The sequence below is a fragment of the Lissotriton helveticus genome, chromosome 10, assembly GCF_964261635.1.
Source record: "Lissotriton helveticus chromosome 10, aLisHel1.1, whole genome shotgun sequence".
Classification (NCBI taxonomy): Eukaryota; Metazoa; Chordata; class Amphibia; order Caudata; family Salamandridae; genus Lissotriton; species Lissotriton helveticus.
This window is the reverse complement of record NC_136071.1, coordinates 302072472-302085370: the sequence shown is the minus strand read 5'-3', so window position 1 is coordinate 302085370 and position 12899 is coordinate 302072472. Positions and strand designations below refer to the sequence as shown.

General features: G+C 40.3%; 1 protein-coding gene across 1 annotated transcript in view; it reads left to right on the top strand.

Moving 5' to 3' along the window:
• The first annotated feature begins 439 nt into the window (after positions 1-439).
• Positions 440-12899, top strand: part of LOC144783764 (uncharacterized) — a 108315-nt gene continuing 95855 nt past the window's right edge. The window contains exon 1 of the mRNA XM_078662456.1: positions 440-805. Within this exon, the coding sequence (XP_078518582.1) occupies positions 440-805 (366 nt within the window). The remainder of the gene's footprint in view (positions 806-12899) is intronic.

Sequence of the window (12899 nt, the reverse complement as noted above, 5' to 3'; positions counted from 1 at the left end):
TCGCCCCATATTTTGCCTTTTCTCGGCGCACATGTTACTCAACCCTGCTGCATAATTTGGCCTTCTCCTGACGCATAATTCCAGTAGCCCTAACAATACCTTAGGTCCTAAGTGAGCTTAGGCAGAACCTATTGGCTTTGCCAATGCTTGTTTTATTGTGTTTTCCATGTCACTCTTTTTTGGTCGATTTATTTAATACATGCATTTCCTGGTTTACAAAGTAATGCAAACACGTCTATCTCGCCGACTCTGCTATGCCGTCCTTGCCTTCTTCTGAGTATCTACCTCTCTGTTTGTTTATATACACAAAAGCGCTTGAGAGACCAAGCCCGATGAAAATCAAACATACCGAAACAGCTGGCATTGTGCAATCCTGGAGTTACCTCACCGCAGCGCCTTCGGGCTCCCGAAGTGCCCGGAGCCCTTGTCTAGCCCTGGCATGCTTCCCCTGGAGGCGATATTTCGGGTACATAAGACTGACAGTCACTTGTCTGGACGGAAAATCACCTGTGTCAGTCGTTCTCTGGGCGGGGCGCATTCCAGGCCAAGCATGCACAGCCTTCAGCCAAAGGGAGGCGGTTCCCGCGCGGCGCAGCTCTATCAAGCCCCACAGAGAGTCCGAAGGCGCGCGGGGATGGAGCTGTGGTGGATAGCGGTTCTGGCGCTCGCGTCAGGTGGCTACTGTGCGTCACTTGGGAATAGGCGCGAGGAGAGTTCCATCGTGGAAGCTGTGAACACCTACAACGGGGACCGAAACACGAGCTCTGTCTCCGGGTTGCTGGATGTTGGTACCAAGGGCAATCAGGCACGTGAGAATTTTTATTTTTTGTGTTTGGTTGTGACACTGACTCTTATCGGACTTTTTTGCAAGCGCCTCACTCTTTTCTCCTTCGTCGCTCCTTGTTACCTGCCCTCTTTCTTTCTTTCTCTCTCCTCTTCTCTCTCCTTTTTTTGTGTGCATATTTTATATAGCGCGAACTCAACCCTAAGGTATTGGAGCACTTTACATGAGCATCGTATTTACATTACACATTCAGGCACGGGGAGATTAACAGCCTGATTCATCAAGGTACCGTTTTGCGAGTCTCTAATAGAGATTCATAAGGAATCGCTATTAGAGACTCGCAAAACGGTATTCATGTAGGAATCGCAAAATAAAATGCGATTCCTACACATTCCTTATTTGCGATTAGCAAATTGCTAATCGCAAATAAGGAAAAACTCCCCATTCATTCCTATGGGCCAAAAGGCCCATAGGAATGAATGGGGAGTATTCCTTATTTGCGATTAGCAATTTGCTAATCGCAAATAAGATAGCGATTTGAAGGGTGCCAGGGGTGTCCAAAGGACACCCTGTAGCACCCCTTAAATGCACATTTGAACAGGTGTTGCGCACACACATGTCCAAAGGACATGTGTGTGTGTAACATGCAAAAGAAAAAAATGCACTAAAGAGCTTTTTACACTATTTTCGCAATTTACCACCAAGTCAGACTTGGTGGTAAATTGCGACCAAATATTGCTATTTCGCAATTTCTAATTGGTTGATGAATTGCATTTAAGGAATCTCTATTAGAGATTCCTTAAATCCAATTCCTCGCAAATATGCGATTTCTGTAATAGCGATTTTTGCATTTGGGATGATGAATCCCAAATGCAAAAATCGCACTCGCAAAGGGCCAGATTCTCAGAATCTGGCCCTTTGCGAGCGCAAATCAGCTTGATGAATCAGGCTGTAAGTGATTTGCCCAGAATCACAGGATGTGGACGCGACCTCAAGGCTCGAACCCTGGTTTCCAGGCTTCCTTTTATCTTTCCCCTCTGCTTCTGCGAAGTTGGGGCGTAACGCGGGCCCCTGTAGCCCTTGCAAAGGGGGCCGTCCATTCAGCCCAAGCAGTATCTGTGAACATCAAGTCTTAGGGGCCCCTTGCCATATTCTGCAGTGGAGCACCATCAATTTGTTTTACACCGTTGAGTGTACCCAGACCTAAGCAGTTTCTCGTGTGCACTATAAGTGTGCCTGAGATGAAGAGATTTAAACTGTATTCAAGTGAGAGCTTTGTACAGCACACATCCTGAACCGAATTATTTTCAGATGCTCTCAAATTTCGACAATGAAGGAAAACGAGGCGCAATGGCGTAAATGGTTTGCACCAATTGCACAATTATGTCAAATGTGTAAGTAGGGGCCCATGTTTCGGGGTTGCTAAATTTGCATTTCAGCCACTAGACAGATACAGCCTTCTGTCTGAAGTTTAACACCAAAGAACTGTGCCGTTAGTTTAAATATCTTCCAATGACTCTGATAATGCACTGTCTTCAATGAAGTCAACCTACAAAATGCATGTTATATTATAAAACATCGTGGATTTACATACAACGCACTATTCCGAGAAAAACTAGTAGCTATAGAATCAAAATATGCAAAATTGCAAATGAGAATTAATATTTGAGGAACATATATATATATAACGAAATCCGAAAAAACATGTGGATTAAAAAAGGCGCGTGTTCACTATGGTACGAAATGAAGCCAGAGCACGCTATCTTTTTGATAATAAGACTAGTTCCCACTAATTTAACATATACAATTTTTCAGGACTAGACCAGCAGGTGTAGGTTGTGAATATCGAAGGAGTTTTCGGGACAGAATATAGGAAGGTAGGCTTGTATGCATTTTCTATCCTCCATATAGATGTGGAATTACTAATAATACATCCCTGCCTTCCTCTGTGCTCTTCCATCTTCGATGTTTTGTCCCTCGATATTCTGGTGACGGCATTCTGCTGCAGTCGATATCCTGTCCAGCTTCCCAAGAAAGGTAAATTAATACCAAAAAAGAGACCATAGAATGTTCAGATTAGATTTCAGTGGGAAAAGTTCAAGAACAAAACACCCATTCACTTATGAACTAAGCCCTTTTATAGCCCTCGTGGCAAGATGAAGCTGTAACGAGGAACTAAAGGCTGAAGGGCTTGGAGTGCTGTGCGTGGCTCTGTTGTGGTTCACCAAATCCCTGATGCTGCAAGGATTGGACGAGAGCCGGGTGTTTGACCAGAGCCAGGCTCGAGTTGTGCTTTGCACATCCACCAATACTGCTCTCTCATCCTCCCCAATCAGCCCTTTTTGCTCATGTGACTCGTCGTATGTTCCTCTTTCTCTGTCTCTTCTGCTTCTTTTTTTCTGACCCGTTCTTCCTCGCTGTTTCTTCTTCACCTCTCCTTGTCGTCCTCTCATCCTTTCATGTCATCTGCACTCTTTGAATCCCATATTTTCTCTCTCCAATTTCCTCATGTCCGTTTCTTTCATCTTTGCAGAAAATTCTTTTTCATCGCCACGTCACTTGTTTTGCCTTCTTATTACACTTTTATCCCTATGAAAAGGCAACCGATGTTCCTGTCTTACTTCCTTTTGTCTTCTCAGCCATGCGCTAACGGGATGCTGCCAATTGATTCTGAATCTGTACTGGCATTAGGAAGAGAGAGTCAATGAAAGGAGACTATATGGGGCATATTAGCAACAAATAGCGATAATTATCGCTAAATGCGCCTTGCGCTTTTTTTTATCGCTGCCTATCGGCGGATATTATCGCAGAGATAACGTGCTATTAGCAACGTTTATCTCTAAAGCGATAAAATATCCGGCGATAGTGGCTCAATGCGTGAATATCGCAGGAAATCCAGCGATATTCAGGCATTATCGCTAATGGGGACTTAACCTGAATATCCACCTCCCATTGGATATACAGGTTAAGATTTTTTGTATCGCTTCGCCTGCCTAATAGGCGATAAGTTGGGTACGCCCACTTTACATGTCATTAGCGATAAATATCGCTGACATGCAAAGCGGGCCCCAAACCTGTAGCTATCGCCTACAAGCTGTCGCTAACTGCTGTTAGCGACAGCTTGCTAATAGGGCGATAAAAATATCACCGCTTTAGCGGGGAAAAGTCCAGCTAAAGCGGCGATATCGCCCTTGCTAATATGCCCCAATATGTTCTTCAGACATAGTAAGGGAAGATGAAAGAAAGTATACACCTTTTATTTTTGTAGGGCAAGAAAGGTTATGGAATGGTCCACTATGTGATGTAGGTTTCTGCAGCCTTTTTCTGCTGTTGGTAGTTTCAGTTGCAGTTGCTGCAGCAAGAGGCAGGTTGTTTATTGGATTAGACTTCTTACACATTTTTTATCTTGTATTTCTCCAACTAGCTTGGATAGAACAATTAACTCCTCGGATCAAAATTCAGGGGCTTTATTAAAGTTGTTTGTCTGTATGCCTTGTGTATCTTAGGTGCGACAAGGCTAAGGAGCAAATAATTCACTTTGATCATGGTTTCAAATTTTTGCCTTTTTGAATGTAGCGCTTTGCTAATATATCTCACTAACATGCCATTTGGTAGTATATATAGTATTATTCGTTGAAAGACAAGAAGATGAATGATCACACACTTTGAAGGCAAGTTTGTTCATGGGTTTGAGATGGTTGAAGGTAATTTATTCAATTCATTCTGATTTGATAATTAGTACAAATTAGAAAGGAATGTGGCTAGGATTGTCCCCAATCTACAGTGAATGAGTACTATGGTGTCATCAAAAACCCTTTCAGACGGCCACAGGGCATGCAGGAGCTACTGGGCCCAACCATGGTGGTTGAGTCCTTTTACCCCTGATATCCGGAGGCCCAACCTACCATGGAATCTGAGCAACTGGGAAAAATAAACATTCAAGACTTGACTCTCAGTGGTAGCGCAGGTCAAGCGGTCCAAGTCTTCTCGGAGGAAGATAGATACAGGGGAGGTGAACAAAGGCTCACAACTCAAAATATGTTAAATTCGAGCAATAAATGATTGTCCAATCAAAATACTTTCTTTTATGACAAAAGGAGATTTATATACGAACATAAAGTGAAATCGGGCATACACAAAATACACACAGCCTCCTGAGGTCAGGGTTCTAGTGTTCAATAGGCTGATCCTTCAGTCCCACTTCCTTCTCACTAGCGGTAGTGATTATTCCCCATTCACAATAGGTGACACTGAGGTTAGGCCTCACTAGAAGTCTGAGTCTCAGGAGTCCCACTCTGACTCTGATAAAACTCATAAGTGTTAGAGCACTGAAGCTCTATGTAGCAGAATAACTTTCCCCGGGGCCTTCCATCCCTGCAACCAGTTTTACCCCCTCCTGCTAGGTTGGCATGACCGGAGGCTACTAGGGGAGTGGCAGCCGCTGCTGTTGGTGAGTAGTATTTCGGCTCTACAGGGCATTGGATGGGCGTCCACAGCGCTTCCTCCTGTGAGACAGTATTTTCCTCTGGTCCTTCCCACAGGTATGAGGTTGGCTGTTCCGGTTCCAATCCTCAGTAGAGTCCCTGGCCTGCACGGGTCACCACAGCAGCTTCTCCTCATTAGGATAGCTTGAACCAGGCGAAGGTCCCTGTACATTCCAGTGGCCTCACTTGGCATACTGGGTCACTGAATTTCCTCCCCAGGCAGGCTACAGCCCAATTAATTTGGCAGTAATATTCACTGTGACTCCTCCTGGCATACGGGGCAGCCAACTTCAGTCCGCACAGGGCTACGGAACGATCAGCACAGCAGTGATGCTGACCACGGCTAACTTCACTACGGCCCCCACTGGTGTACGGGGTCACCAACTTGAACCTCCACAGGGGCAATGAACCGATCAGTGCAGCAGCCATCTCCTCACACCTCTTTACAGTGATACACTTGCCAGGACCTCCCACTAGGCTTCACTCCTTCTAGCGCTCTCCTCTTCGTCACAAGGCACACTGGTCTTGGCAAGCAGGCAGGCACTGCTGCTCCAGGCTCCAAGGGCAGCTCGTCTTGGATATCCCTGGTGATGTCTCTTCAGCCAGCGGGGAGACTAGCAGGCATTAGTCCCTAGCCTTAGTCACAGGCAGAAGTCTTGCAGAGCTCATCCTCACACAGCCCGACTGGCAGCTGACAATTCTGGGGGCTTCAAGCTCCCCTTCTTATTGTCCCTTTCAAGATGCCAAATTGTTGCAGGGATTCTGCCCAAAAACAGAACTATGCGCAGGATTATAGGACCTTGGTGTATAGGGACTGAATCATCCTACCACCTTTGGTACCCATTAGCCCAGGACCAACTAGCTATTGTGTCTCGTTTGCTCTCCTACTCACTCACAGAGAAACAAATGATTAGACACCCCAGAACACAACACTCCCAGCTTTCTCAGGAATCATGGTAACAAGACACACCCTTTTGCCCGCTCTCTTGTACTTTTCCACAATAAGTTCTGACAGCGACAAAAAACCATTACAAATATTTATCATAACTAACGTGCCCTAACATGCAGTATACGTGCCATAACAAGCAGAAAACATGCATTGTCAGCATAGCAGCTAGTCCATATATCATGATGGGAGATGTCATTATGAAAAGACAATAGAGCCTAACCTCCCTCCTCTTGCTAAGAAGCAGTATTATTATATATTAGAAGATCTCTGGACTTTGTAATCAGACCCCATACCTTAGCCTAAAGAGTGTAGATCTACATCATAGGTGCTGTTTCGCTCTTCTCCCTGGACAGGTCCCTCTTTAAGTGTGTGCTTCCTATTTGTGTATCCCCCTAAGACCAAAATACGTTGTCCCAAATAACAGCTGCATCAGTATGTTTTGTCTAAGTGCTAAGGCCTAATCAGAAAAAAATAACAAGGAGCATTGTTGTTCAACCTTGCTCACAATGTTCAGACATAATCCCAGGAACCTGCATAAAGTGAACATAACAATGAGTTCTCATGTGAAAGCAGCCTTAGAAGGTGTTACAAAAACAAATGCGTTTAGTAAAGTGGGCAAAGCAGCAGGCAAGCTGCAACGTGCTCATGCCAACTTACAGAAAACAACAATGTACGCATGAGCCATGTGACAAAGGTGCAGAGACAGAATATCGGGTAAAAAATATCGAATTGAACAAATATTGTAGCAAAAATATAGTGGGTCAGGAATATCGACAGACAAATTCTCATGGTCAAGAATATCGATGTTAGGTAAGTAATATTGATGAAAAAAATATTGAAGTGTTTAATATCGTTTGCAAAAATGCAGTTGTTAAAAATATTGTTTTTTTATTAATGTTATGTATTTTAGTATATATTCTATATGTGTGTGATGTTTGTATTTTTGTATAAGAATTGTTTGTATTTTTATTATATGTGTTAAAATCTTAGCAGTTATTAATTTGTTTTCTATTTGAATTTTGCATTTTTAGTTAAATAATGGGTTGTGGGTGTATAGGGGAATAAGGTGGGAAGTAATTTAATTATATAAAATGTAGGAATTATTTTTAGTAGTTATTATTTTTTTTAATTGAAATTTGCATTAATAGTTCCGCATCGGGTTGTGGGTTTATAGGGGAATAGGGTGGGAAGTAATTTAATTATATAACATGTATAGAATAATTTGTATTTATTCATATTTCTTTAATTGTGATGTTATAGTGTTAAATGAGTAAATTAGTTTATTATTAATTATTTAATAATTAGTTGTTAATTAATTTTCCCTAATTCATTAGTAATGAATGATGAAAATTGTGTAAATAATTTTAGGTGTGTGTTATGGTGTTTATAGGTGGAAAGGGTGGGAGGTCATTTATTTTTTATTGATGAATTACTAAATAGTTGTTAATTAATTTAAATTAATTAATTAGTAATTAATTAGGCTAATTGTGTAATTCATTTCAGGTGTGTGTTGTGGTGTTTATAGGTGTAAATGGTGGGAAGGGTGGGAAGTAATTTATTTTTCATTGATGAATTATTAATTACCTGTTAATTAATTTAAATTAATTAATTAGTAATTAATTATGGTAATTGTGTAACTAGTTTTGGGTTTGTGTTGTGGATATTATAGTGTTAAAGAATTTGTACTCGATGACTGTTTATTATCTTTTTTTATTTTTTTATTTCATTATTAATTATGTTAAATATGGAAATACATTTAAATACAAATGTTGATGTCTTTTTTTATTGGTGTGGTGTTATAGGATAGGAAATAAAAGAAATATCTTTATGTTTTAAATAATTTGTTTTGTTATTTTTTTTAATTTATTTTATATAATATTTGTACCTTTTTGTTATATGTAAGTAACATTATATTATGTGTTCTTTTTATGTGTTTAATACATTTCAATCGTATATTTTTAATCGTATATTTTTAAAATATTGTTTATTTATTTTTAAGATTATTTAATTGTTTTCAATTGTTTAAATGTTATTAGTAATTTTTCATTCTCTGCTATTCAACACTTTCCCTACTGTTGCACTCACTGGGTTGGGAATAGTAATTTTTGTTTCTCTGCTATTCAGCATTTTCCCTACTGTTGAACTCACTGGAGTGGGAATTGTAATTTTTACCTCTCCGCTATCCAGAACTTTCCCTACTGTTGCACTCATTGGAGTGGGAATAATCATTTTTACCTCTCCGCTATCCAGCACTTTCCCTACGAATGCACTCCCTGGAGTTGGAATAGTACATTTAAATCTTTTGCTATCCAACATTTTCCCTACTGTTGTATTTATTGTATTGCAAAATGTACGTTTTAATTTTGTTTTAATAGTTTCATGTTTTAATTAATTATGGAATTTTTTTATTTTAAATTATTGACATATGTATATATTTTCTTTTTATATAATTTAAAAGTTTAAAAATTAAAGATAATAGTTAATACATTATTTTAAAGTAAATATATGTAAATGTATAAATTACTATGTTTGCATGTTTATATTTTTTAAATTACATTTTTTTTAATATTTAGTTAAAATGTATATTAAATTGAATTAATTTTGTTAAAGATAATATTTATATTTAATATATGTAATATATAATATTTTATTTCTATGTTTTATCGATATTATGTACATCTATATTTTTAGCTTTGATATTTTTGATTAAATATTTTTGTACTTACCTGTTTAAGTATAGGGAGTTTATATTTTTCCATTCTATATATTTTTTTCGATATTTTTTACGTTGATGTTTTTAGCATTGATATTCTATCAGTGAACTGTGACAAAATGTGATTTAGAGTCTGAGTCTTTGGAGTTTGTGTTGGGGGTCTGCTTCTTTTTGAAGTGCTCCCTCCATTGTCCTGCCCTTTCTCCAGAAAGCAGTCTGCCACAGCTGTAGTGACTCCAAATCATATAGCCCCACAACACAGGCCATGAGAGTGGCTACAGGTTTGCGTCTGGATGTCAGCCACAGCGATATCTGTATAAAAAGGTTACCTTAGGCACGATAAACCTACTTTTCTCTTATCATCCCCATCTTCTTTCTCAGATGTGCCAGGCACCTTTACAATGGCCTTTCTCTGAATAAAAAAGCTCCAGTTGAAGTTTATTGAAGAGCGCAGCATTTTTTCCTCTAATGCCTGTTCCACACAGCTTACAGAAATATATCACTCTGCAAATCCGTCTGGAGGGGCTTCCTCTATTTACTTGTGGTTCTACAGTCTGTCCTGAATCTGCCAAAATGGAACCCAGAGTCTTCCGTGTATTGTACTTTGCACAGGTACACATACACTGAGCACATGCATACAACACACATGTGCTGCCCAGCGCTACTTACTAACTTGATGTAGGCCAAGGGTGAGTTAAGCACACAGCAGTTGAGTTTTACATAAGTGAGCCTGTAGGCCTCAATTGAGTGACACAGGTAAAAAAACCTGTTCACTTCCACTGATCACTATGCAATCTGCTGTCAACAGCACACTCATGTTGCTTAACTCCTGGCAAAGGCAGTAGCCTTTCATCAGTGTGACGGTAGCACTTTGGGTGCCCCTCCTGTTCCAACAAGACTGCATTCGATGAGACATGCCTATGTCATTGACACAAAAGCATGATCTGAATTTTGCCCAAAACAACAAAATTAGAACCCGGTATCCAGACCCCATTGCACCTGGGTCACTCAGGGTAGGGGTACACGTCTGTCACCATGCGGGGGACTTTTTGGTCACAGCATATGAACAGTACATGTTCAAGTAAAATGAAGAAATTATATTGTACCAAAAAAGGTCATAAGGAGTGCCACTTAGAGCATTAGCCAGCAGATCATCTTCAGCAGTAAGAATCAGCTTCAGGAGCAGCATCACGCACCATTCTCCATTCTCTTCCCCCTCCTCACTAGTCCACTCCCATCACACCAATCCATGTTCACTGGGCCAATATTCCATTCTTGTGCTTTTCTCCTTTAAATCATTGACATTAATTCAGTTAATTGAACTAATTCAATAGAAGCAAATCAAGATCAATGCAGTTTAACATAACATGTGTATTTGTAACGTGCATGTTCACCCCAACGAGGTCTCTTGGCGCTGAATAACAGATGTTTATTGTTACCCAACTCAATGGTCCTCCTTTTATCGACCTCATACGGGTGAAACGCTGAGTGGACCCACCAGGATTTGAACCTGTGGCCCTTGCAGTGGATGCACTAGTCCACTGAGCCCACAGACCCGGTTTATGCCCCTGTTAGTCTAATAAAAGCCCAGGACTGGAAAACTAATGTCCTGATGACATGGAGTGAGGTGGCAACTCTGCTGAAACCATAAACAGTAAGGCAACTTCTCACAGTTCCCACTGCAATGCATCACATTTGTCCAGAGTGCATTTTTGCCTTGTTGCCGATTCATGCTGTGGTCTCCATGCACAGACTACAAATAGGAGTTTTTATTTTTGTGTGTATTGTGAGTACTGTTTGACGTAAATTGAGCATGAGAGGACAAACAAAATGTTCAAAAGTTCAGCACAAAATACAGAAGGGTGTGAGAGGGATGATGACAGAATTGTTTTTCTTTAGAACATATTTAGAGCTTGGCTCATGGTACTTAAGAATGAAACAATACTTTAAAGAAGCCTTTGGTTTGCCGTAGCATTTATTGTATAACTTAAACTATCCTCAGACAAAGAAGCAGTATAATAAGCATTCTCAACTACAGGAAATAAAAAGCTCTTCTTTTTTTTTGTTAATTGTTTTTATTGCTGCTTTCATCCATACAAAATTAAATTAACCAGTTCCACATGAGAAACCATGTCCTTACAGATACACCAAGTTGTACTGTTGCATTCATTTGATAAAGCATAGCTTTCCAGAACGCCCACCTCATACCCACCAGCAGTAGTGCCTGCAGACCCCCCCCCCCAGTGTGCAGCCATGTCCAATCAGGGCTGCCTGTCACCGGATGGGTCCATCATTATCAAGATCAGATTTTCCAAGTGATCAGATTATACACCACACAATCATTCCTAAACGTGATCTTAATATGTTGCTCATCTGCATTCGCCCATTCTAATAAGGGGGTCTGCCAGATTTTTGTATCCAGCGTCCTAATAGCCAGACATTGTATAGTAATCCTTACCCTCGCTAGGATCAGATCCAGTGCAAGCATTCAAACTAGACTGCATTTCAAAATGTTTCTAATGTGGTTGTACTCCCAGCAGACACAGTTGAGTTTAAATAGCTTTATTGAAGCAATTAGAAACATGGTACAACCTTATAACAATAGTTATATAAAAATAGCAAGGAAACCATCAAACAAAATAAACATATTAGAGGGATGAGCACCTTGAAACTATAAATGATAGACAAATAAGTCCAAAAATTAAGCAATAATGAAAAATTGTACTGAAGAACCAAATAGCTTATAACATTTTTTGAGATGAAAGAGAAAGAGAAAAAGTAAAAACAAGGGAAAGAGAAGAACAAAGAAAGAAGAAAGAAAGTGGAGTAGTATCCCAGTCTACTGTCGTAATTTAAAGTTACTTCAATACATTTATGCAATATAGAGTTTCATGGAAGCAGGGTGAGAACCAAACAAGGATTTATATGAAGTACCTAAGGAAAATAACTAAATAAATAAATAAATAAATAAGATTCTTATGGTGGCTGATAAACAAAGGAGCAGTCCTTGTTCTGAAGAGCAGATGTGGATAAGTAGTTGGTGAGTGGGGACCAAAAAGCTTCCTTCCGGATAAGGTGCTGAGACGTGTTAACAGATGCTATATCCAGTCTGTGATGATAACAGAGAAGGTTCCACCAAGCAGAAAAAGAGACCTTAGGGGCATCTTTCCAATTAGTAGTAATTACCTGAAAGGCAATGGCTATTAGCAGGTCCACAAACTTGCCGATTCTACAAGAACCAAACCAATTAACAGAATTACTCCCCAGAAATATGGAGTAAACATCAAAGGAGAATTTAATGGAACAAATACGGCAGATGGACTCACACACTTTAATCCAAAAGCGTGAGATGCTAGGACATATAAAAAAGGAGTACATTGATGAGCCAGGGTTCTGTTGACATGACCAGCAGTTTGGGGGTAGGTCTAAACTACATTTAGAGAGAGACCCAGCAGACACAATTGGATCGAGCCTTTCCCACCAATGTGTTTCACTTGCAGCGTGTCCTCCCAGTACCTGCCAGACGCGGGCAGGTCCATGTCATGTGCAAAAAGCCCATGGCCTGTAGTCCGCATCCTCTGCACACAGCCAGGTTAGTGGGATAAATTGCAGACAATTTGCACGAGTTGGTGCAGGTTGTTAAAGTGTACCAGTTTAAATCAGGCGTTGGGTGATACTGTCTGTATTTGTTCACAAGCCGCTTCCATTCAGACCTACTCAGGTCATCCAGGCTGTCCTTACTCCATCATTTCATTGCCCTGTCAATCGTGCACCTCGTATCTGCCACCAAGGCTACACATAAGTGAGTTATCAAACAACTACATTCTGCTAAATCCAGAATCTATCTCATAGTTTGATGTTTCAGGGGTTTGTCTGAAAAATATGTCCAGATGTCCCGGCCCATGTGTTCTATTTGAGAATTTTGCAGGAACTGCTCCGGCTCAAAGATAGACAGCACTTGTGCCTGTG